The sequence below is a fragment of the Giraffa tippelskirchi genome, chromosome 4 (assembly GCF_054371585.1).
Source record: "Giraffa tippelskirchi isolate mGirTip1 chromosome 4, T2T-mGirTip1v1.2.pri, whole genome shotgun sequence".
In the NCBI taxonomy this organism is placed as follows: Eukaryota; Metazoa; Chordata; class Mammalia; order Artiodactyla; family Giraffidae; genus Giraffa; species Giraffa tippelskirchi.
In genome coordinates, this window is record NC_137278.1 from 168,555,651 (window position 1) to 168,582,499 (window position 26,849).

The 26,849-nt window shown below is 45.4% G+C and overlaps 2 protein-coding genes across 3 annotated transcripts in view; one reads left to right on the forward strand and one right to left on the reverse strand.

Annotated features, from left to right (window-relative positions):
- SYN3 (synapsin III) overlaps nucleotides 1-26,849 on the reverse strand; it is a 436,230-nt gene that overhangs the window by 231,298 nt on the left and 178,083 nt on the right. The gene's annotated exons all lie outside the window — the stretch shown is intronic.
- TIMP3 (TIMP metallopeptidase inhibitor 3) overlaps nucleotides 19,280-26,849 on the forward strand; it is a 60,653-nt gene continuing 53,083 nt past the window's right edge. The window contains exon 1 of one of the 2 annotated variants that reach the window (XM_081591372.1): nucleotides 19,280-19,720. In XM_081591372.1, coding sequence (XP_081447498.1) covers nucleotides 19,564-19,720 — 157 coding nt within the window. In that variant the 5' untranslated portion in view covers nucleotides 19,280-19,563. The remainder of the gene's footprint in view (nucleotides 19,721-26,849) is intronic. The other variant, XM_081591373.1, reaches the window with a different exon arrangement.

Genomic DNA, 26,849 nt, shown 5'->3' on the forward strand with positions numbered 1-26,849 from the left:
GGTAGCTTTTCTCCTTTGGTCTTAGTATCTTTTAGGGGAAACTCAACTTTGTCGTCTAATGACTGACAGTCTTTGCCAAGCATGAACCCTGGAGGCAGATTGCCTGGGTCCAACTCCCAGCAGTAGTACTCAATAGCTGTGTCACCCTGGCGTACTACTTGAACTATCTTGACCTAGTTTCCTTATCTGTAAAATGGGGACGATAACAGTAACTACCCCACAGGGTTCTATGACAGTAAAGTGAGCTAATATATGAAAAGTCCTCAGTTAAAGCAATATAAGGGTTGATTATTATTATTATTTTCCTCTTTCCCAGGTAAAAATTTTCAAGTACTTTTGACTGTTTTCCACATACCATGCTTTCTGGAGTTTTTAACACTCTTATCACTCTTTTTGGAAGGTAAGCCAAAGTGGTCCCTGTTATCCCCTCCTCTTGGTATTTACATCTTTGCTTAGTTCCCTTCCTGAGTGTGGGCAGGACCATGACATGCTTTCCACCAGAATAATACAGCAAAAGAGATGGGATGGATATGATTATACATGTACATGTGTACATGATCACATCACATAGGACTGCAGTGTCCATCTGGGGAGGAGGTACTCTTCTCTGCTGGCGTTGAAGAAGCCAGTGCCATAAAGTGAGCTCCTACCGAGAGTCACAAGGCAAGGAGCTGAGGGTGAACTTCTGCCCGCAGCCAGTGAGACACTGAGTCCACAGGAAATGCAACGTGGCCACAAACACGGAGCAAGGAAGATAAAGCCACAGCCCTGGTCAACATCTTGATTGTGGCCTTGCAGAGGACCCAGTTAAGCCAGGCCTGGGCTTCTGACCCATAGGGTGTGGTAATACTGTCGTGCAGGAATAGATAACTAATATAGTCAGTTAACTGCCATGGTAACTTGCCCCATCTATCCTACTTTGGAAACTCCCTAATACGTCACTGGCCTGCTTAAAACAGGAATCCTGGAATAGAGCAGCAAATCATAGCTGGCAACATCTTCACACTGCATGAGGGGCAGCCAGCAGCAGTGGCATTGCTCTTCTAACTGGCATAAGAGAACACTTGTCCATACGAGAGCAGGCTTGGGCTCCTACTGTGCACAGGGCACTAGGCTGGATGCCGTGAGGCAGGGCAGTCATCTCTCCCCTTCAGGCCCCTTCCGGGCAGACCCACTCTCTAGCTTGCGGTGTGATCCCTTGGTGCACGTGGTACCCACAAGCTCATTTGTTTTCCTAATTCTCTTCCCTCTTTGCATTACGTTTCTCCATCAAAGAGGAGACAGAGAAAGTAACAAACCAGGTGAACTCACCTGATTCAGTTGGAGACATTGCGAGGAACCATCCAGTGTCAAGGAGGGTTATACTGAAACTCAAGGCTCACAAGCCACAGAGCTGGGGTTAGAAAAGTGCCTCTGACATCTAGCAGAACACTGTTTCCTCAAATGAAAACCTGCTGCTTTGTCCCTGTGAGCAGTAAGAAGCTGACACTCATTTTTGGTGCAAGATGCAGTCAGAGAACATTTGACTCTTTGTTCTTGGGCAAATGACCTTGCTTCTGCAAACCTCAGTCTCCTCATCTATAAAATGAGGCCAATGATACCTACTTGAGAGGGAGGGGCAGGAAGGCTGACAGGACAACCGATGTGAAGAGTACAGCTCCAAGCAAGTGGTAGAGAAGTGTTATTCCCATGATTACATTCTTTGCGGAGGATTTAAAACTCTCATGCATCCCACTGTGCACACAACCATGAGAAAAACATTTATTGAGCAACCAAATTGTGCCTGACATGTTCCCAGAAGGCATTTTTCTCAGATTAAAAGGATCTAGTAGAACTTTGATCTCATCTGAGAAGTCTTCTCTGGTTACCCTAATCAAAGAAATCCCCTACATGCTTCCTGGCCCTAGAGTCACTTGGTCTTCTCTTCTTCATTGCACTTATGACCTGCTGAAATGGTCCATCTATTTGCTTTCATGTCTACTGTCTGTCCCCACCATGCAAACACAAACTCTAAGGACAGGAACTGCGTCTGCCTTGTTAGCTGCTCTATCTCGGTACTCAAAACAGGGTCAGACCTGGCATCAGTGTTCAGTAAGCAAGGGCAGGGGAATGAAGGAAAGAACCTGTCTTGCTTTCTCCTATGAGAATTGGCCTGAAGAAGGATGAGGAGAAATTCAAGAAGTCAAATCATTTCAAAGAAGAAAAAACCATAGCATTCTGGCAAAACACTCCCATTTATTTATTATGTACTTTTCACATCCCAAGCGCAGTGCTAAGCCCTTAACATGGGATATCTCATTTAATTCTCACATTGACCCTATGATGTAGGTGTGCTTGCTGCTGCTGCTGCTGCTAAGTAGCTTCAGTCGTGTCCGACTCTGTGCGACCCTATAGATGGCAGCCTGCCAGGCTCCCCCGTCCCTGGGATTCTCCAGGCAAGAACACTGGAGTGGGTTGCCATTTCCTTCTCCAATGCATGAAAGTGAAAAGTGAAAGTGAAATTGCTCAGTCGTGTCCGACTCTTCGCGACCCCATGGACTGCAGCCTACCCGGCTCTTCCGTCCATGGAATTTTCCAGGCAAGAGTACTGGAGTGGGGTGCCATTGCCTTCTCCGTAGGTGTGCTTAGTGCCCCCAATGTACAGACGAGGAAACTGAGGTCCAGAGGAGTGAAACTTGCATAAAAGCACACAGTTAGTAAGAGGCAGAGTTGGGGTTTGGAATGCAAACCGCATTGCCTAAGCTGTTCCACATTGCAGAAGCTGATGGACGTCTCTGTTTGGGAAATGAATACTGAAATACTTAGGGATAAAGAGGCATCATGTCTGTAGCTAACTCCTAAACAGTTGTGTGAGTGTGTGTGTGTGTGTGTGTGTGTGTGTGTGTGTGTGTGTATGGGGGGGGGCGGAGAGAGGGGGAGGAAAGAGAAAATGTAGTAATATATTAATCTCTAAGGGCAAGAAGTATCTGGTATTTCTTTGAACTATTCTTTCAACTTTTCTATAGATAGGAATTAAATCAAAATGAAACACTTTTAAAAAAGCCAATAGTGGGGAAAAGACACAGCTTTTTCTTGGTGAGGAAGGACACAGATCCTCTTGACTAGGAGGAAGCCTGGAGATGGAGGTGAGGCTGGGACAGACTCTGGAGCAAGAAGTTTCTGTCATGGAGGCAATGTAGTGATAATGTTCCTTATTTAACCAAGTCTGCCCTTCCTCGAACAGCCCAAAGGGTTTTAAAGGCCAGCTTCTAAATACAGCTGCTCAGTGCCAAGGTTACCCACATGGTTAAGAGAGCACTGTTCCCCTGGGGTGTGGCTCCCACCCTAGTGATCCATGCAATATACCAGTCTCTCCATCTCAGGACAGGAGAGGGGCATGAGAATGCTGGGGCTTCACACACTGTTATATAATTGTCCTTGGGAATGTGCAAGCAGACAACCACTGCACATTTTTTAAAAAGTGCTCAGAGAGGGCAATTAACTCATCCAAGGTAGCAAGGTGGCAGAACTTGGATAGACCACTAGTGGGGCGGGTTCCATCATGCATTTACATTCTTATTTCTTGAGCCTACCATCATTATATTACAGAAGCACTGATAGTTAGCTTTGAGTCCTGATTCCTTCCCTTGAAATGCAGTCACCATCTTTCCATTATTTTCTAAAGTAGCTGTGCATGGGGGAAGGTAAATGTACACTCATCCTAAAGCATGGGCGTAGGAATCAGACAGACCTTGGGGACATCCCCTCCTATGGGATGACCTTGGGCAAGTGATTTAACCTCCCTGAGCTTCAGCTTTCTCATCTGGAAGGTGAAGACAATGATGTCTAGCTTGCCTGATTGCTGTAAAGATTCATTATCTTGACATATATTTATTGAATACTGATCTAGGTGCTTTGTTCGTAGTGATGCTTCATAAGGCACACTTGACTTCACATTCCAGGATGTCTGGTTCTAGGTGAGTGATCACACCTTCGTGATTATCTGGGTCGTGAAGATCTTTTTGTACAGTTCTTCTGTGTATTCTTGCTTCCTCTTTTTAATATCTTCTGCTTCTGTTAGGTCCATACCATTTCTGTCCTTTATTGAGCCCATCTTTGCACGAAATGTTCCTTTGGTATCTCTAATTTTCTTGAAGAGATCTCTAGTCTTTCCCATTCTGTTGTTTTCCTCTATTTCTTTGCATTGATCACTGAGGAAGGCTTTCTTATCTCTCCTTGCTATTCTTTGGAACTCTGCATTCAAACGGGTATATCTTTCCTTTTCTCCTTTGCTTTTTACTTCTCTTCTTTTCTCAGCTGTTTGTAAGGCCTCCTCAGACAGCCATTTTACTTTTATAGCATTTCTTTTTCTTGGCAATGGCCTTGATCCCTGTCTCCTGTACAATGTCACGAACCTCTGTCCATAGTTCATCAGGCACTCTGTCTATCAGATCCAGTTCCTTAAATCTATTTGTCACTTCCACTGTATAATCATAAGGGATTTGATTTAGGTCATACCTGAATGGTCTAGTGGTTTTCCCTACTTTCTTCAATTTAAGTCTGAATTTGGCAATAAGGAATTCATGGTCTGAGCCACAGTCCGCTCCCGGTCTTGTTTTTGCTGACTGTGTAGAGCTTCTCCATCTTTGGCTGCAAAGAATATAATCAATTTGATTTCGGTGTTGGCCATCTGGTGATGTCCATGTGTAGAGTCTTCTCTTGTGTTGTTGGAAGAGGGTGTTTGCTATGACCAGTGCGTTCTCTTGGCAAAACTCTGTTAGTCTTTGCCCTGCTTCATTCTGTACTCCAAGGCCAAGTTTGCCTGTTACTCCAGGTGTTTCTTGACTTCCTACTTTTGCATTCCAGTCCCCTATAATGAAAAGGACATCTTTTTTTGGGTGTTAGTTCTAAAACGTCTTGTAGGCCTTCATAGAACCGTTCAACTTCAGTGTCTTCAGCGTTACTGGTTGGGGCATAGACTTGGATTACTGTAATAGTGAATGGCTTGCCTTGGAAACGAACAGAGATCACTCTGTCATTTTTGAGACTGCATCCAAGTACTGCATTTTGGACTTTTTTGTTGACTATGATGGCTACTCCATTTCTTCTAAGGGATTTCTGCCCACAGTAGTAGATCAAATTGCCAACATCTGCTGGATCATCGAAAAAGCAAGAGAGTTCCAGAAAAACATCTATTTCTGCTTTATTGACTGTGCCAAAGCCTTTGACTGTGTGGATCATAATAAACTGTGGAAAATTCTGAAAGAGATGGGAATACCAGACCACCTAACCTGTCTCTTGAGAAACCTGTATGCAGGTCAGGAAGCAACAGGTAGAACTGGACATGGAACAACAAACTGGTTCCAAATAGGAAAAAGAGTACATCAAGGCTATATATTGTCACCCTACTTATTTAACTTATATGCAGAGTACATCATGAGAAACGCTGGTCTGGAGGAAGCACAAGCTGGAATCAAGATTGCTGGGAGAAATATAAATAACCCCAGATATGCAGAAGACACCAGCCTTATAGCAGAAAGTGAAGAAGAACTAAAGAGCCTCTTGATGAAAGTGAAAGAGGAGAGTGAAAAAGTTGGCTTAAAGCTCAACATTCAGAAAACTAAGATCATGGCATCTGGTCCCATCACTTCATGGCAAGTAGATGGGGAAACAGTGGAAACAGTGGCTGACTTTATTTTTTTGGGCTCCAAAATCACTGCAGATGGTGGTTGCAGCCATGAAATTAAAAGACGCTTGCTCCTTGGAAAGAAAGTTATGACCAACCTAGACAGCATATTAAAAAGCAGAGACATTACTTTGCCAACAAAGGTCCATCTAGTCAAAGCTATGGTTTTTCCAGTAGTCATGTATGGATGTGAGAGTTGGATTATAAAGAAAGTTGAGCACTGAAGAATTGATGCTTTTGAAGTGTGTTGTTGGAGAAGACTCTTGAGAGTCTCTTGGACTGCAAGGAGATCCAACCAGTCCATCCTAAAGGAGATCAGTCCTGGGTGTTCATTGGAAGGACTGATGTTGAAGCTGAAACTCCAATACTTTGGCCACCTGATGGGAAGATGACTCATTTGAAAAGACCCTGATGCTGGGAAAGATTGAGGGCAGGAGGAGAAGGGGACGACAGAGGATGAGATGGTTGTATGGCATCACCGACTCAATGGACATGAGTTTGGGTAACTGGGAGTTGGTGATAGACAGGGAGGCCTGGCGTGCTGTGGTTCATGGGGTCGCAAAGAGTCAGACACGACTGAGTGACTGAACTGAACTGAACTGACCTAGGTGCTGCGGATACACCAGAGAAAGGACAGACAAGGGCCCTGACCTTAAGGAATTTCTATTTTATGTCGAAAAAACAATGAATAAAAAATAAGCAAATAAGATTTTTTTCCAGATAGCAATAAGTACAAAAAGGCAATAAATCTGAAACACAGGGCAGTGGGAGGCATAAGTGACTGGGGATGGTTGTCCTACTTCAACCAGGGCATATGTCTCTGAGAAGGTGACATCTGAGCTGGATGCTGAATAACAAGAAGGAACCAGCCACGGCAGGACTGAGGAAGGCCAAGGGAGGAGATGAAGGCAGTCCTGGAGCCAGAACCGAGCTGAGCTTGGTGAGAGGATGGAAAGGAGGCCAGCATGGTGGGAACATGGTGAGCAAGAAGGAGAACAGGGGAGGCGAGGGCAGTGATGCCAGGGACTACATCATGCTGGGGATGGAAGCAGGAGGCATTCAGAATTCATTCTAAATGCATGAGGGAATCCAGAGAGTTTTGAGCAGGAGGGTGATATGGTCTGAGTTTTTTTCTTGAAATCATATAATATACACAACGTTATTAGTACAGGACCTGGTACAGGGTAGCTATCTCATTATTTACCATTTCTCGGCAGCACCACTAATCATTACAGACTTCCAGAATGTGGGTGGCCCATGTGTATCTTCCTGCTAGAGGTGGATGCACCTGGATGCCCCTGACTGGGGAAGGGGGACTACTCCTGACCCCTCTGACTTCCTCCCTACTCCCTACCACCCCCACCCTAAGGCAGATGCCAACCACCTCTGCCAGGCCAAGGGGCAGCCAGGGTAGGATCACTGGGTCTCCAGCTGGATCCAGCTCCAGGCCTCTGAGCCGCCTTCACGTTGCTGTAAAAATGCAAAGCATTCCAGCCATTTTAATTACTGGGTGTTGCATAAGCCAGCAACCAGTTCATACAAAGGAACAACAGACAAAGAATGATTTTTCAACATGCCTTTGGCCTCTCCCCTCCCTTCTGCCTGAAATCAGCTTGCAATCACTGGCTCCTAGGCCTTGAAAAGCACTCCAGGTATGTGCAATCTCTTTAAGAGTTTGTTGATGTGACATCAAGATCTTTTTTCTCTAAATACTTGAGGCAGAGGCAGTTCCAGCTACCTTCAAGCGGTTTGGAAAGTTACTGGTCATATTCTTCCTAGACACGCTAAAACTATCACAGGGGCTCCATATTATACACACTGAGAACTTTGTTATAAAAGAGTTCAGTGTGTGGTAGGTCTGTCTGGGCACCAAAACAGGGGGTTTTTGGTTCCTGAAATTCCAAAATGACCACATGATAAGGTACTCCCAAGGCATGAATCCCAAACATAATATTCCAGCAGTGCCTGGATGTGGAGAAGAATTTCTTAAAGTTTGTAATGTGATTAGAGAAACCTCAAGTTCCCTAATTCTGGTTTTTCAGAAGCTTCTAAACACTTTGCTCACTAATAATCTGAACAGTTTGTTGAGGTCCTACTGTGCATCAGGCATTGGGCTAAGTGTTCAGAAGAGACAACTCAGACTTGTCAGCTAGCTCACTTCTTAAAGAGGGAAAATGACACAGAAACTGATAATCCCAGTGTACTGTGATGAAAATCAAGGTACAGATAATCCCTGATGGTGGGACCCAGCTTGGATGGAAAGAAAGGCTACTTGCACAAGATGATGACTTAATGATAATAATAAGTTTGCTTTAATAATAATACTGACCATGTCCACTCACTCATGGCTGACTCTGTACTAGGATTTCTGCTAAATCCTTCCCATGTATCGTGTTTATTCTTCACAACTCTGTGAAGTAGGCACTAATGCTGTCTCCATTTTATTGATGAGAAAATTAACAGAAAGGTTACTTGTCCAAGATCACAGTTAATTAATGGCAGTGATGTGCTGGTAAATACTTAGCAACTAGCTCTTCAAGACCAAAAGCCTGGTTTGTAGCATCTGGCAATTACTCTAATGGACCTTCTTCAATCATGGCCAATTTTAAATTACCAATGTAATGTCACTGAATGCAGAGTTGGGAAGCCTGTTTTTGTCATACAGGTACAATAGCTGGAAATAACCTCAAGAGCATAGATGAGAGTATATAACAGAATAAAATAATGAGGAAGTGATGGGTTTTAAATATTCATTACTGTATTTTTAATATAATTTGATTGTAAGTTTATACAATTGCATCTTTAATAATGGCTATGTTTAACAACTGACTGGCAAAATTCCAGAAAATACTATCAGCTCTCACTCACAAGCCAGAGTGAGGCAGCTCCAACACATCATGGGGGGCTCTGGAACCTCACTTATCATCCCACAAGACAAGTAAGAGGTAGCCAGAAGAGGAGTAAAGACACTCCAGGTCAAGGGCGCAGCGTGAACAAAGACTTAAGACATGGAAATGAGAGAATAGACAATGGTGACATTTAGTGTTCGCAAAATGTTTTCAACCCATCACTGAGTGCGGGGCAGTGGTAAGGAGCACAGAGCTTGATGGTGAACTTCCAATTCTGGTTCTACCACTTATTAACTGTGTGACCTTGACCACGTTTCTGAACCTCTTTATGCCTCAACCTTCTTTTCTGTAAAATGGGCATGATAATAACAGTTGCTACATCTCAGGGTTTTGAGAATTGAATACATTTATACTTGTAAAGTACATATAAAATAGGACCTGGCACATAATAAATCCTCAGCCAGTGTTAGTTATTTATTACTTTGATTCTTAAAACCTCTCTGAATTGGATGTTTGTCCCCATTTTATAGGGAATAAATATAAGTTTAGAGATAAACTCAGTAGATAGAAGAGATAGAATTTCAGTAACTGTTCTGATTCTAGCTTCTGTGCTCAACCCAAGGCAGAAATCACACTGACCCCATGAGTATCACTCTTCAGTATGGCCTGCTGATGTACTCTCTGGCCTACTAAGTGTCCTACTGATAGGGACCATAGCTGATTCCTAAACACATGGATTGATGGGTGCAAGGCATTCTGGGAAGGAAGACCCACTCAGGGACAGACATTGGGCATTGGCTCCTTGTATCCTTGCTATTTTCTGCATGTTCACCTTCACCCTGAAGAGGAAGGCTGGCAGGGTGGTTAAGAGTACGGACTCTTGGGCCAGGCTGCTCTGGATTCAAATACAAGCACTGCAGCATCCTGCCCATGTGATCTCAAGCAAGTTACATAATCTCTCTGAAGCTTTGTTTCTACATCTGAAGAAAAAAGGGATGGTGAGGATAAGCTCGTCTACCTCACAGCTTTCACTATAAGATTAGTATGAATTAATATATGAAAACTGCCTAGAAGAATGCCCTGCATTTCATAGGCACACTATAGGAATTAGCTATTATTATCAAGGATTGCTTTCCTTTGCTTCCTTCTTTCCCCCATCCATTCTCTGGGTATTACGGACATGGTCAAAGGGGATATGACATGGGAACATGGTCTTCATTAATAAACAAAGATCATCAGACAGCAGGCTACTTGACCGCAGGGATCTCATTCATCTCTGTACCTGGAGGGCCACACCCTGGTCCACACAGGTTCTCACTGTGCCAAAGCCTTATTCTCTGCATCTTGTTTGAGCCTCATGAAGATCCTATGAGTTGCTCCTCTGTTTTACCATTAGATATCTGAGGACATGAGTTTGAGTAAACTCTGGGAGTTGTTGATGGACAGGGAGGCCTGGCATGCTGCAGTCCGTGGGGTCGCAAAGAGTCAGACACGACTGAGCGACTGAACTGAACTGATATGAGGCTCAGAGAAGTTAAGGAACGTGTCCAAAGTCACAGTGTGAAAAAGTCAAGAAAGATCAAAACCCAGGTTTATGGACGTTACAAACCTTGGTCCCTAATCCTCTCGTCAGTCTGCCTTCCAGAATATTCCATTGGAAAGTTATGAGAGGTCATAAAATCTAAACCCCTGGTTTTACATTTAAAGAAAGGGGGTTTATTGATTTACTCATGGTCACTCAGCTATTGTGTGTGGCAGAACTGAGATAAAAACCTGGTATACTGCCTCAGTCTTATGCTTAAAATTTCAGAAGGAAATGAAGTCATATTCATTAGCTGTTAAAAAATACTGACCAATATTTTATCAGCTTGACTCTGGATTCTGGGCCCTTCTTTGGTAATACAAATGTAATTTTCCAGTAACATTCACTCAGTCATGAAGGCCATGATCTTATACCAGATACTGCCTGCTCTATGATTTTTCCTGTCTCATCTCCCCTGCAAACCAGGTCAAAGAAGAGATGATGCATACACACTCCCTCACTAGCCCTTCTTTGGAAGGTACCATGTCTCCTGCTTGGCTGCATCATACAATGATCAAGAGCTCTGAGTACTCAATGGGAACCCAAAAGATGAAGAGGAAGTCACCTGCAGGCCATGAACCTACGGGTGCAGTGACTTTTCAGTCTCTAGAAAGAGTGCTTGCTCATTTGGAAAGAGGCCTCTAGGTCTGAATCACAGTTCTGCCACTCCCTTCCTTGTAAGAAATTGGACATGCAGTTTAATTTTTGAGCCTCAGTTTTCTTGGCTATAAAATGGACATAAAATAATACCTATTTTTTAGGGTTGTGAGTATTGGAGGAAACACTGTATTGAAAATGCCTTGTATATAGCAGGTACTCCATTAATGCAAGTTCCCTTTCTTTTCTCTTGTCTTAGAAACCTTTCCAGTTTATCATCCCAAGGTTGATGAATGTTACAGGAGAGGAAAATAATTATTTACTGCATATTTATTATCTGCCCAGCTATGAATTAGAGAAATCTGGAGTGATGGGAAGATGATGAGATGCTAAGGGGTCTGATTCCTTGCCTTGTTTTTGCCAGCAATCCTGTGTGACCATATAGAAGCCCACATCTCTGGGCCTTTTTCCATAGGGGTTGGATTTAATGACCCACAATTCTCTCCCACCTCTGGTTCTCTGTCTTACTCTAATAAGGGTTTCCAAGCATCTCCCCGTTCCCTGGTTGGGTGGCCCAACTCCTGGTACACCTGACCCTCCTGTTGTAGATCATGCCACCCACTATTGTTTTCACATCTTTCTCTCCTGCTAGACTGGGAACTCCTTGAGGGTGGTCTGGGCCTTGTTCACTTGGATCCCTAGTGTGCTTGTTGCATACCAGTGGGCACCCAGTCAGTGTCTAAGGAAACTGGAAGGAAGGAGGGCAGGAAGGTGAGAACCGTATACTTTCCTTCAAAGAGCTGATGATCACACTGTGACACACAAGCTGTGAGGCAAACAGAGATTGCCAGTGTCTGACTGCCAGTGACTGCTTCACAGTAGAGCAGTGGAAAGAAGGCTGTCTGTCTTCTGAGCACTGAAGCTATAAATCCACATGCTATGCAAGTGCTTCACAGTAAATCAAAGCATGGTAAGGGGAGAATTCAAAATCCAAAACTCAAACTTGTTAATTTGAGGGTCATTATAGGATGATGGCTTGTAATTGAAAATATATAAACCAAATGGATCATAATATTCCTAGTACAGAAGAAGTCTAGGCAAAATAAGCCAGGAGTGGCAAGTTTGGAGCAGAAAAATGGAAAGACCAAAGGAGCCAAAGTTGGCAATATGTGTATGACCTTGTCACTGTACAGGCAGAGGGACTCTAGCCAGCAGTTGTGGGCACTGTCACCCTCCTGGCCAAGGATTCCTCTCAGTGAGAAGAAGAATTCTACAGTATCTCAGCTGAAATATCCTTCTGACCTCATTCCCTGTGCTCCAACTCTTTCTGATGAGAAACTAGCTTCATGTGAAGCTCTCTATGGTTATCAGGAAAAAATATGAGGGTCATGTTGACACATGTATCCTATCCTACATGACAATTATATCTCTCATGGGAAACGAAGATAATGTAGTTTGCTTGGGTTGCTGGTCTCCTATGAGTCCTAGTGTTTCCGGGACTGATCAACTCGGAGCTGTATCTAGTTGACTTTCTGGACTTAAAAAGCTGGATTCCAGAACCTCTGTTACGATGAACTTGTGAAGCTGATACATTGACCATCCCTTCCCCCATTTTCTCTGCTATTCATTGGTTAGTTTATTCTCTCAATATTTGGAAAGTGCCTATGAGTATGGAGTGCAGATGCTGTGCTAGAGACTGAGGAAGGGCCTGGATTTGCTTGCTGTCTAAGGGAGAGAAAGACATATTAACCACTAGGGACAACAGAGTATGGGAGGAACCCAGTGGGAATCTGGGGGATACTGTGTGAGTGGGAGGGAACTGAAGAAGGAGAGGCCTCAGAGGAGCAGTCAGATCTGCTGAGGCCGAGACAGGGTCAGGAAAAATATCCATGAGGTAATTCAAGTTGAACCTGGAACGATAAAGATCCTGACAGATGAGACAGAGGAAGGTCAGGAATATAGAGGTGGAAGGTGGATTCCAGGCAAAGAGTGCAGTGTGAAGAAGCCTCAGAGGCAGGAAACTGAGCGCCGGAACACAAAAGGCTTAAAGATGAGAATGGGGACATAGGTTGGAAGCAAAGGTTGAATGGGGACATAGGTTGGAAGCATAGGTTGAGTGGGGACATAGGACAGGACATGCTGTTGTGTAACTGAGCGCTGGAACACAAAAGGCCTGAAGATGAGAATGGGGACATAGGTTGGAAGCATAGGTTGAATGGGGACATAGGACAGGACATGCTGTTGCGTAACTGCAGGGATAGCAGTCACAATGTATTCTGCTCTAATGGTGGTCCTCTGGGGGCCCCAGGATGAGCCAGAGCACATGGGGCCTTGTATGCCTTTCTTGGGAGCTTAAGACTTTGTTCAGAAAGCCACGGAGAACAAGTGAATCATTTTAAGCCAAAGACAGCATGACTTCAGATTTATATTTGAAAAACTTAACATGAGTAGCAGTGCAAAAGTTGAATTAGACAGAGAAAGACTCTGGACAGAGTGAATAATTATGCAACAATTGAAATTGTCAGGAAAGACTATGGGGGCCTGATCCAAGGCAGACATGGTGGAAAGAGGGAGGAAGTGAAGGTTAGAAGAGAGGCGTGGAGTTAGAATCTACAGGACTTGATGAATGATGGTGCCACTGGCAGGGATGGGTCCCATCAGAGAGGACTGAGAGGAAGACAGTGAGTTTGGACCCTTAGGGGTCTGAGGAGCCCATGGGACCTCCAAGTGCAACTGTCCAGGGGAAACTGGGTCTAGACAAGAGCTCAGAGGGATACTGTTGCTTACAGCAGAGGACATACCAGAGTGGGAGGTGGGTCCAGGGGAGACAGTGGGATTAGCCAGGGGGTGTGTGGAAGTTAGGAGGGAAGGGAAGGGATGAAAAAGGATCCTTGGACAAAATTGGGAAACACCAATACTTTAGTGGCAGGAAGAGCCTGAAGAGTCTGAAAAGAATACTGAGAAGGTACAGTTGGAGAGGCAAAAAGCAAAAACCCAGAGAGAGTGGAGTCTCAGCAGTCAAGTTTAAGGAAGGATGTGTTTAATGGCGTCCCCATTGCATAGGACAAGTCAATTTCAGTTTCAGCAGGTTCCACCGAAAAGGGCTCAAGCACCTTGGCAGAAATGGGATCTCTAGCCCAGTCCGACAGCAGAACAATCCTATATCTCTCTGACCATCCCATTCCCTTCCAAGCCACAGAGTGGCAGGCAGAGACACTCATGTGCGTCTTCTGTGCAAAGCTGAGCATGCAACCTTCAAAAAAACCACAAAGGAGCTGCTCATTTTTAAAGGAAAAACACACAGACTCCATGGGCATAAGGAAGACATTAAGACAGGGTCGAGGAGGAGAAGTTCTGCTTCCACTTCATATTACCCTTCATAAAAACAGTCAACCAACTGAGTACACAATCACTTAAAAACAAAAAAGAGCAAGTGCTGGAATCTTAGCTCTGTTTCCCATCTCCCACCACCCCAGTAAAAAGGAGCACAAAATGTCTCCACTACGCACATGTGTTTTCTGGTTTAAAACTTCTGGGAGTAGCTCCCTGCAAAAAGAAATGCCGACACCCCAGGATTCAGGTGAATTCAGCCAGAGACTCACACTAAGGGGTCTTTGCTCCCTGGCAGGGATCGGGGAGAGCCAGGGGAAGAGAAGCCCTGCAATTTTACTGCCGTGAAATTGGCTCCAGATGGAAGCAAGGCAAGGTGTTCACTCCCTGCTGGTGCCAGACACAGACAGAACCTGAAGTACCTGCCACCTTAGGTCCATAATCCCCCACTGCCAGGTGGCAGCCCTGCTGAGGGTCCGGTCAGGGCTCATGGTGCAGGGTGGACCAGGGCTGTCTGTTGCTTGGAAGAGACTATTTTGAATGCAATGACTTTCAGATGGACTGTGGGTTTGCAGGAAGGCACGGCGGCTGGGGTCTGGAGGAGAAGGGGCAGGAAAGAGGAGAGGTGTTTCCCTACACGGCCACAGATTTGACACACGTCTTAGGACCTTCTCCAGTTTCAGTTTTCAGAGGCCAGCTCTGCCCTGGAAGAGAAGAACCATGGAATCTTCTGTTTTATTCCCAGGTCTCCCCAGTACCCCTCAAACCCATGATTCACAAGTATGTAGCTTCCTGAGAGCACGGCTCCCCCTGGGTTGACATGTGGCCAGCCTGGGGGTGGAGAAGCTGGGCAGCTGCGGACCCAGACGGGATGCTGACTGAGAGCTTTGTGGCCACTGCAGACGGGAGGGGTTAGCTTCACCCACTCAAAGGCACCCACACCCCACTGACTAGTGTGGAACTGTGCCTTTCCCCCCTTCTCAGTGAGACAGGCTGAGGCTTCAGGCTGAGGGAATGGATGTTTTCTGGCTTACAGCGCCCCCTAGCATTGGTCAAAGGGATAGAGCCCTGTGAGCTCTCCAAGGAGCTACCCACCTACCTATCTCAGTACTGGCTGGTGGGGCCAATTAATTCCATCCATTCAGCTAATCCTTATTTACATCTTTGTTACCAACATTCTATCTTTATTACGAATACTGTCCTCAGGAGCTTACAATCCAGGAAGGTAAACAATCACATTACAGTCAGACAAGTAGTGTGAAAGAAAGAAGCACAGGATAACATGGGAGGGGGTTGACAAAGACTGGGGATGGGAATCAAAGAAGGCTTTCAAGAGGAGGTGACATTTAAACTGTGATCTGAAGGCAGTACAGGAGTTCAGTGAATTTTAGAAATAAGGTATGGATATAACAAAAGGCTTATTTTTTGATCTTTTAGTGCTTATGATGCAAGAGGCAAAAAGACACAGAAACAAGTAATTACAATGGGGCTCTATCAGGAATAAGACCCTCAATCTCTTCTATGCCTTCACCATCAAAATCTTTCGTTTCAGCCCAAGTCTTGGAGGAGAGCGCAGAAAGCAGAATAGGAACTCAGTGTTGATTGAGAAATTGATGGACATGCTTTAGTCTTAGTCACATTTAATTTTTCTCAAACTTGTTTAATGGCAAGATCTATCTTCCCTTCAGAGACATTCACCTTGTCCTTGAGACTTTTCCATGGATCCTGAGACTTTTCAGCCAGGGGGGATCTTGGAGATCGCTGAGTTACAACTTTCATCCAATGAACAAGAAAACTGAGTCTAGACAGGTGAGGTGACTTGTCTCAACAACTGTTTCTGCAGCAACTTTTGGAACAAACCTCACATCTTTTGCTTTTGATTTTCATCCTAGCCTCTTTTTGTCCCCCAGAAAGAAAATTTTCATGTGTCGCTTTGCAGCAATATACTTGAAATGCTTTCAAAAGATATTAGATAATTTAGAAAGGGAAAAATAAACACACAAGAGATAAATCTCTGAGGAGTACAGAGCTGCATTTGTTATGATTGGCTCCGAGGTGATTATTAACATAACAGAGGACTATTTAGTCAGTGCAGTGTAGTTCTCTACCTGTTGGGTACTGTACAAAGGGACTCTGAAACTCATCTATAGACTTGAAATGCAGATTCAGGACTGCGAGTGGCTGCATAAGAGTCTAAATGTTAGATTGTGCACTGCAGTTGAGGGGATTGGGGCCATGAGTGTGTGGAAGAGAGCCCAGGTAAGGAACTGGGCAGGAACAGCACAATCTCGGCTCTACCACGAGCTAACCATGAGACTTTTGGGCAAATTTCTTCACCTGTCTGAATCTTATTTTCCCCACCTATAAAATGAGGATGGGCAGACTCTCAGGCCATTTTTCAGGTCCTCTAAATGTCTATGAGAGACTTCCCAGAGATTCTAGCATCTTGGAACTTGATATGAAGAGGGGGTGGACCACTCAGATTTATAAACTTCTTCAGTTCTTCTGGGTTTTAGAAATCTATCAGTGTCCTTAGCTGTCAAGACAAAGCGGGGAGCCGGTATCCTCATTCTTATTTACCATTAGCCTCAAGCCCCCTCCATCTAGCTTCTAAAGTGGACTTGAGAAAGCAATTCTTACATATTATTAGGTCCATGGACACAATGACATCTTGATTGATGGCTATGAGGTCTGCTTGCTGCCCTTGACCCAGAGGCAGTAGTGCTCCTCTCTATAAGGATTCACGAAGCTTGCTTTTTCTCTTGTTCAAGGTGAGGACTGAAGATGGATGGACAGAAGATAGTCCCCTTGGGTTAGAAATTAGGGAGAACTTTCCAACTGAAACAGAGGCTGAACTCCAAACACACTGACCCAGTTTAGGATAGGGAGTGAGAGGAAATAAATCAAAGGGCAATTTTGCTACCTTTCAGCTAGAAAAACAATCAGATTACTCTTACACTTCTAGAACTAAGTAACTGCCATAAAATCATATGCTTCAGATGTTTTCTATAAGGAACCTGCTGCTTGAAGTTCAGCAAAAGTTATTTCTCTGACACTCATTTTCTAGACAAGACTTCCCTTGGAGAAACTACTGGTAATTTGGACAAAACCTTAAAGTAAGAAAGAAAAGAGAGAGAGAGTGAAGAGAATGCTTCAACATGTAAGATGCTTATCCAAAGTGGATTTGGTCTGGAAAGGCCTATAAAACCTTCCACATGACTGGCACAGTGCAGGGATAAATGAAACTCTCAAATCCTACCAAGTATGCCCTCATTCAACCTGGATCTTTGGAGTGGCCTCCAAAGTGTCCACAGCTCAAGACTCAATGGGTTGCTGGCCACACCCTGGGACCCTAATCTGCACCCTGAGGAGTAAAAAGTAGCCTGCTCAAATATCTTAGGCTTCAAAGTATTTCTTCTAGTGTGGTTGGGGATATAGTACAACTACAGTTCATGGAACAAGGAGCAAAATTCTAAGTAAACACTGAGAGAAGGAAAGCTCTCTCTGGATGGGGCTACAGTCAAAGTTAGGATGGGAAGGGTCTTAAAAGTTGGAAAGGAAACAAGACAGAAAAATGTGGAAACTAGATTCCTCTCCTTACAGCTAAATTTTTAAAGGGGAAAGGGGAGCTTTAAAAATGTTCTTGGAAATATCATTTCCAATGAAGCTTTCTGCTTCTGCTATTTTGGTGTCACTTCTCTGAGGTGTAAACAGAGGAATTTCTGAGAAAGAGGATGAACCTGCACTTCAGAGCAGTACTTCTCATCCTTCTTTTGTTCCAAACTTTTACCATTTTTATTGCCAAATCATTTTAGTCTCTTTTCAAACAGGATGAGTTGAGAGAGAAAGTGAGAAAGATGCAAGAATAGAAAGAAGATTCCAGCTGCAAAAAGGACACTTGCACAGTTAAAGCTAACTGCCACTAAAAACTCCCCAAGAAAATAAACACCTCTCTTAAGGAAGGAATCAGAGAATTCAGTTCCTGGCTGGTTGCCAAGTAATGGTACCTTTCTGCAACAGTTTCCTCATCTGGAAAGTGTGAATAACACTTTGTGTTTTTCCTATCTAAAAGGATCATTGTGAGATGTAATGAGGTGATGTATGGAAAATATTAATATAAGGCAGACTCAAGAGGTTACTGAATAAGAAAAATAGTCATAGTATTAGTTTTTAGCAGTTATCCATTATTGCTCATATTCTTGAATCCTGGATAGTTCTCCAGGATCTAGTTTCATTCCAGGTTGGGATTAGTTCACCCCTAATTCCTCACTGAAGGATGGAGACCTGTCTGCCTTAGGTGGGGTTACCATTTCCTTATGTCCTTTCTAACTTACTGTTTTTCAAGTAAGCCTAGGGACTTTGCATTTGCTGTTATCTCCTCCCAGCTGGCAAAGGGCTGAGGCTTCTTGTTCACAGTCAGGCTGTCAGTTTCTCAGCCATTTTGCTTATTATCCCGTAGACAGCAGTGCCCTCCGCAGTATTTCTAACCCATCATTCATCATTCAGGGCACTATTACCTTAGCAAATCACCCTATGTACTCATGTATCTTCTGATATATTGCCTACTAGTTCCATGGGAGCAAAGAGTTCGTTTTGCTCATCCCAGAATCCAGGACGATGTCTGTTGAATGGCCTCACGATTTACTCCGGCTGAGCCCGGGAAAACAACCTTTCATTACAGCCAGTTCCAAAAGGCAAACGACTTCCTACTGAGCAGGAAAGTCAGGAGCAGCGATACGCGGAGGGATAGGGGTATGTCAGCAACCTGGTTCTTTCCCCTCTGACCCTGCTCTCTCCAGAGAAGGCACAGTTAGCCTTTACTTATTCTTTCCACCAGGTGCAGTCAAGGTCCCCAAGGCAAGGCCACCTCTGACCTGCCTTGGGGTTGTTGCTGGGGTGGGCAGTAGTTGATTTTGGTTTGGATCAGAGGCGCCCAGAGGGCGGGGTGGGCGTATGGCGGGGTTGCAGGCGAGAAGGGCAAGGGGGTGCAGCTCCGAGGGCCCCTGCGCCAGCGCGTACCAGGGGCGCCTCCAGCCCACCCACTCGCGTGCCCACAGCTGCATTATTCCCTAAAAGGACCTGAACGGGACGGGCGGCCCCGCCCCGTCGCCCCGCGCCCCCGGCCCCGCCCCCTTTTTGGAGGGCCGATGAGGTAATGCGGCTCTGCTATTGGTCGGAGTCGGCGGGCCCCGCGCGCTCGAGAGGGGGTGCCCGGGGGGACCCGCGCTATATCACTCGGCCGCGGGGCTGCGGCGCAGAGCAGGCAGCGGACGGGCGCTCGGACAGTTTCTCTTCCTTCTGCTCCCTCCAGCTCCTGCTCCTTCGCCCGGAGAGACTGCCCACCCGCCCAGTCCTGCGCCAGTGCCGAGGCAGCTCCGTCGCACCCCATCCCGTCCCGCCGGGCACTCGGAGGGCGACGCGCTCCAAGCCAAAGTTGCCCCCCACAGGCGGGCGGGCGAGCGCAGGCTGCAGCGACCCGGCCGGTGGCGCGCAAGGCAACTTTGGAGACGCGAGCAGCAGCCCCAGCAACAGCAGCGGCGATGACTCCCTGGCTTGGGCTCGTCGTGCTCCTGGGCAGCTGGAGCCTGGGGGACTGGGGCGCTGAGGCGTGCACATGCTCGCCCAGCCACCCCCAGGACGCGTTCTGCAACTCTGACATCGGTAAGCGCTCCCGGCGTCCCTGCCGGAGCCCCCGCGGTGACCGTTCGCTCGCGCGCTGCAGCCGGGACTCCCGGCGCTGCTGCGGGTGGCCTCGCCAACCCCCGCTCCTTTCCATTGCCTGGGCTTGGGGGGAGGTCGTGGAGGTAGATACTGAGGTATGCTTCAGCATGACCGAGGTGGGTAGACGCAGAGAAACCCACCGAGGCCGAGTGAACTCTTTGCAGCCATGCTCTTTTAGGGCGTGAGGTCCTTACTGGTCTTTTTGACATCTGGAAAATTCCCCGTTTCACTATCACCGGAGAACTGTCTGGGGAAGAAAGATGGGGAGAGCATTTCTAAAACTTGGAATGCCAACTAAAGTGCTGTGATGATGAACAGTTTAAAAAAAAAATGAAAAAGAAAGAAAGTTGCCAGCCATGTGCAGGGGAAAGTTGCGGGAGAAACTTGAAGTTTTCTGAGTTTTCACCATCTCCCACAATGTTCGTTCTTTTCACTGAGACCCAACTCAGCCTCACACTCCCTAGGCAAGTGCAAACTGAGCTTCTTGGACTGCCAAGTTTGGGTGGATTTAAGGGGAAAATGAGAAGGAATCTGTGGGGTTGACCCTCCCTGAAGGAACTGTATTTGAGAGTGTTGATAGCAAGCAGGAGGTGGCGTGTGTGAGGGATCACTTATCACATAGCTGTGAGAATTCACAGGAAGGTTTTTTTTTTTTTTCCTTGAATGTGTGTGGGGTGGGGGAGACAGGGCAGTGGAAAACAGATTTGTCACCAAAAGAACAAAGATGCCAAGGGTCACATCATGGTGACTATTCCAAATCGGACTTAGTGTCTTGATTAGAGAAAGAGTCTTGAGAGTCCTGGGAGAACTTGTTTCAGAGTGTTCGGGACACTTGTGCTTGGATGGCCAGAGGGGGAGTAGCAGCTGGAAAACATCTCTCTTCTCTTTTCCAGCTCATAAAGCATGCAAGTCTAGTGGCCTTTGCTCTGTGTGTGTGTGTGTGTGTGTGTGTGTGTGTGTGTGTGTGTGTGTGTGTGTAAATGCGGGCTGGGGGTGGAGTACGACAGAGTCTAGTCACCCTCTGCCTGTGTCGATTCAGTGGTGAAGAATGGAGCATGTGTGTTTTACGCACAGTCATAACGAGGAAAAGAAATTTTCCACTGGGTCCTGGGTGAGGGCCTCCACAAGTGTGCTGCAGGGGAGGAGGAGGAGGAGGCAGGAACCTGGCAGGGGAGGCAGCTGAGGTTGGGAGGGGTGCTGCTGGTGGGCCTGGCAAGCCTAGGAGATGTGAGGGAGGTGGCTGTGGTGACTGGGTCAGTCTGGCTGGCAGGCATGAGTGTTTGTGTGACCTAGGGTCACCCACATTAGTGGTTTCCTGGGGTCCTTGCTGTGTCCCTTTCCTTCTCCTGGAGGAACCTGACTGGCCCCTGGGTTTGTGGATTGCTGGGAAGGATTCTTTGGGGCTGCCAGAGGCCTGCAAGGTTTTCTTTCTCCTCCTTTGACTGCCCCCACCCAAATTCCACTTGGCCTATTCCTCCTCACCCTGTGGGTGTCACTCCCACCTAAGTGATGCTGGGAGCTACTGCTGGTGGTGGCGGTGGCTCTGGTCCTTTCAGTGAAGAGCACATACTTGGGTCCAGGCGTCAGGTGGAGTTAGGGCGTCGTCCTCTGACGGTGGTTCGGGCGTGTTCACCTGGATTTCTGATGTGTGTGGAGAGGGAGACCTCATGCCTTCCCCTTGCCCTTGGCTTTTAGGTTTCTACCCTGGAAGTTCACCAGGGGACAGTGGAAACAGGAGCAAGGAGACCGCTTCTGATGGTGGCCCCTCCTGACTACTGCTTAGGTTTCGGGCTATGTGTCTGGGACTGATACAGGAAAGTTTCTTGTAATTTCTCTGCATTTTAGTAAGAAATCTTCCCACGACCCCCTCCTCCATTGACTGCCCAGAGAAAAGTGAAGTTACCAGGAAATACCAAAAGGCAAGAACATTGTGGTAGCAAAAATGAAAAAGAAACAAAAAGACCTCGGCACTGCTGGCCCCGATCCAAAGCTGTGCTGCCTTGGTTGGTGCACTGCACTAGTGGCAGGGATGAGATAATGCTTTTAAAAATGGGAGGTGTGGATGCCGGCTGCTGGCTTGTTGACCTCCACTGCCTTACAGCACCCTGCTGGCGTCCAGTAGGTGGCTCCCAGTGCTCCTAGCTCACAGCTCCTCTTCTGGTTCCCAGTCTGGACTGATGCCTGCCTGTTCTCTCCCTGAAGGAAATGTGTAGACGCTCCCATTCCCCTTGACCCCTATGACCCTACCAGTCAATATTATAGTCCTTAAAAGATGCTCACACCAGCCCACTAGCTTCCTCGTCCAGAACCTTCCTGGCTCTTTTCTTGGCTGGCTGCCACATTGCTGGGCGAAGCCCCTCTCTAAGGAATCCCCCCATGGCCTTCCATCTCCTTCCTCCTCATCCACAAGTGTCTCTTCTTGCCTTTCCCCCTCAAAGCCCTGGGGATTGGCGCTGCCTTCTGGATGACGAGGAGTTAAAAGGTGTTTCTATGGCAACTCCAGGCCCTACACCCCAGTGAAGTGTTTAGAAGAATAAACTACATCCTGGCTTATAAGACATACTGTGGCAGAGAGAAAAAGGACTTGGCAGCATCCACGATGTCCGTGGCCTCCTCCCCACCAGTCACTGCCCCTGAAACTCTTGACAAAACCTTGACTCTGGAGGAGGGGAGAGGGGAGGACTAGGAATGAAGGAGGCAGCCTTGGCCTGCTTTCTGCTCCACAGCTCTGTCCAGCTCAGGAAGGGGTGGGCAGTGGGGTATGTGTGCCGGTGCCTGCGTGCATGTGTGTGGTTTCTGCAGGGGTGGGAGCAGTAGGGAGAGACTTTGACTTCAGAATGCCAACCCCTCCTTTGCACAGAAGAATGGGGCTGTGTGATGGAGTGCTGGGGGCCTGCTCCTTGAGCCTGTGGGGAATTCGAGAGGGAGGCTCAGCTGGGGGGCCCGCTGCCAGCTCTGTAGGACGATCTCTGGACGTCTCCAGATTGTTTTGACAGGGACCAGTGCCAGCAGATTCTTTCGGTATCAGATCTGAGGTTGTGGTTTTAGCGAAGAAGCCATTTTCAAGGAAGCCCGATCTATCCTGTCTCACTTACAAACCCAAAACTACACTTTACACTGGGCTTGGTGACTCAAGGAAAATAAAAAGGATACAACTTCGGAAAGGAACCAGTCACTTCGGAAAGGAACCAGTCACTTGGGGAGTGGACCCGGGCTGCGGAGATCTTAGCAACTCAGGAAAAAGGAGAGCTGCTTATCTTAGGGGGGAGGGGACATCTCTCAGACTTCCACTGGTGCAGGCTCTTCGCGTCTTTTATCCACTCAGTATCCTTAAGAGTGGGTATTACACCTATTTTTCTTCAGATGGAAAACACTGGGTCTGAGATAAATTGTGCTTGCTTAAGCTCACCCAGCTACTATATGGTAAGGGTAAAGCCATTCTGAATTATGCCATTCTTCCAAAACTTTTCAACTTCCATTTATCTTTGCTATTGTAAGGCAGACAACCCTTCCCAGGATCAGGATGGAATGGCCAGTTAACATTTGAAGAATGGCTTACGTATCGATTTGGGGAGTTTTGAAATGGTCAGAGGTTATAATTAAACATCATCATAGGAGAGTAAGAATTAATTACTGTCATCCTCATTATATCAGGTTATCAACAGAGAAAAATAAAGAAAAAATTCTAATATTCTTTGGCTGTTAGAACTAGAAGAGACCCTCAAAACTACCAAGTCAAAGTTAAAAAAAAAAAAAGACTTGGTTTGTCTCACTGAAGCTTGGCTCAAATACTCTTACCCTTCTGAGGGTGGGCTGATGAGTGAGGGCTTCCCAGGGTTATGTGCCCTGTCTATGCGGCCTGCCAGTATGACGGGAGGAAATCCAGAGAGAGTCAGGAGGCTGGGTCCCGGGCTGGCTGGAGAAGGTGCCCCTCCCACAGTACTGTGTCCCTTTCACAATCCCTAGATAGATAAGACTAGAAAAGTGGCCACAGAAGTGGCTTGGGTGGAGGGACTTTTGTTTGTTTTGCAGGAACAGCAGGAACCATTCAGCTCCACTGCTGAATGGCACATTCCAACAGGTTCATTAATTAAAAACAAAAACAACAACACAATTCTCCATTTCATTTAGCTTTTATCACTGGTCATTATGGACAAGGAGGCCCCTTGTTCTAGTCTTTGTCATAGTCAAGGGTGGGCATTGAGGGGCATTGTGGGGTGGTAGAAAGGCCATGGCTGGGCTTAAATCCTTCCTGTGGGGCTTGTTGGCTGTATACACTTAAGCATGCTATGGCCATCTTTAAGATTTAGTTTCTGCATTTATAAAAGGGGAATAATAATCTGTACATCCTTGGCCTTTTAAGTTTTATCCACATTTCTAAAATTACAAGGGTAGTTGGATACATTCTATTATGTCCATGTGTATATGCATCTGTGTGTTCAACTGTATCCATCCATCTATCCATCCAGCCATCATCCATCCATATCTATCCATCTATTTAAAGTCAGATAAGGGGAAAGTCCTTTTTGATCACTTCCTCTAATTCTAGTCCCTTCCCTATGCATTTACATACATAATACTCTTAGAAAATTTACAGTAGCCTTTCCCTTTGGAAGCATGAATGGCAAAATACTATAAATAGTGGAATACCAATACAGCATTCAACTTCTTTTCAATGAGTTAGAAACATGTTAGAGGTTGTTCTCAGTTAATATGCACACATATATACTTCATTTTACTTAATGTGCAGAATTCCATAGGGTTATAAATTATAAAAACTAATTATGGAATGATTACTGTGCACCAAACACCATTCTAAATAATTAACATGCATCAACTCAGTTTAACTTAACTCTCTCAAAAGTTCTATGAGGCAGGTGTGCTACTGCTGTCTCCAATTTACAGATGAGGAAAGTGAGGCTTAGAAAAATTAGGTAACTTGTTCAAGATTGTTACAGAGCCCATATTTAAACCTTACAGCCTAGCTCTAAAATATAGTCAACAACTATCTATATATTACAGTATATGCAATATTATATGATACATATAATTATATACTATTTTATTACTCTAATAATGTAATAGCCTTATGCCAGTACCAGTGCCAAGTTGCTTCAGTCGGGTCTGACTCTTTGTGACCCTGTGGATTATAGCCCACCAGGCTCCTCTGTCCACAGGATTCTCCAGGCAAGAATACTGGAGAGAGTTGCCATGCCCTCTTCCAGGGAATCTTCCTCACCCAGGGATGGAACCTGTATCTTATAGGTATAGGTATAGGTATAGGTATAGGTATAGGTATAGGTATAGGTATATATTTACTTATCCATTCCTCTATTAGATATTTTAGGTTTCTAACGGCTTTTCATGGTTACAAAGAGCACTATGACAAGTATTCACTGTACGATCCTCTTGTTCATATGCATGGATATTTCCCTATGGCAAATATACAATTTGGAATTCTCAAACATAAAGTATGTGCAATTTACATTTGAACAGTTCCTGACAATTCACCCTCCAGAGTGGCTGTGGGAAACCACTGTTTTCTTTTCTTTTTTTTTTTTTTTTTATAAATTTATTTATTTTAGTTGGGGACTAATTACTTTACAATATTGTAATAGTTTTTGCCATACATTGACATGAATCAGCCATGGGTTTACATGTGTTCCCCTTCCTGGACCCCCCACCCACCTCCCTCCCCATCCCATCCCTCTGGGTCATCCCATTGCCCCGGCCCTGAGCCCTTGTCTCATGCATCGAACATGGAATGGTGTTCTGTTTCACATATGATAATATACATGTTTCAATGCTATTCTCCCAGAACGTCCCACCCTCACCTTCTCCCTCAGAGTCCATAAAATTGTTCTATGCATCTGTGTCTCTTATTCTGTCTCGCATATAGGGTTACCGTTACCATCTTTCAAATTCCATATATATGCATTAGTATACTGTATTGTTGTTTTTCTTTCTGGCTTACTTCACTCTGTATAATGGGCTCCAGTTTCATCCATCTCAGTAGAACCGATTCAAATGTATTTTTTTTTAATGGCTGAGTAATATTCCATTGTGTATATGTACCACAGCTTCCTTATCCATTCGTCTGCTGATGGACATCTAGGTTGCTTCCATGTCCTGGCTATTGTAAACAGTGCTGTGATGAACATTGGGGTACACGCGTCTCTTTCAATTCTGGTTTCCTCGGTGTATATGCCCAGCAGTGGGATTGCTGGGTCATATGGCAGTTCTATTCCCAGTTTTTTAAGGAATCTCCACACTGTTCTCCATAGTGGCTGTACTAGTTTGCATTCCCACCAACAGTGTAAGAGGGTTCCCTTTTCTCCACACCCTCTCCAGCATTTATTGCTTATAGACTTTTGGATAGCAGCCATTCTGACTGGTGTGAAATGATACCTCATTGTGGTTTTGATTTGCATTTCTCTAATAATGAGTGATGTTGAGCATCTTTTCATGTGTTTGCTAGCCATCTGTATGTCTTCTTTGGAGAAATGTCTGTTTAGTTCTTTGGCCCATTTTTTGATTGGGTCGTTTATTTTTCTGGAATTCAGCTGCAGAAGTTGCTTGTATATTTTTGAGATTAATTGTTTGTCTGTTGCTTCGTTTGCTATTATTTTCTCCCATTCTGAAGGCTGTCTTTTAGAGTGGCTGTGGGAAACCACTGTTTTCATATATGCAACATGCAGAGATGGAGAGACCATTAGCTCTGTGCTGGAGACATTTCTACACTTCTCTCAAATGGGAAAACAATTTATGACTTTTACTGACTTCCTGAGTTTTTTTCCTTTTTTGCTTATTCTTTTATCCTTTTGAAAGGGGGCAAAATTAAGGCTACTTAGACCAAGTTGATAGGAGCATTTTTGTAGGGAGAATGGCGCTATGTGCCAATGGTGCTACGTGCCAAATGGCCTTTGACTTATTGCCATTTTAGATTAATTCAACTGCAGATGGTTTTATTTTTTGCCTTAATAAGAAGCAATGGGCCTTTCAGTACACTAAGATGCTTGACTCCAGGGTGACATGAACCCAGGTTCATGTTTTAAAGACATGTGTTTTAAAGACAGGGTCTTATTGCTGACCCAAAGATGTTCCC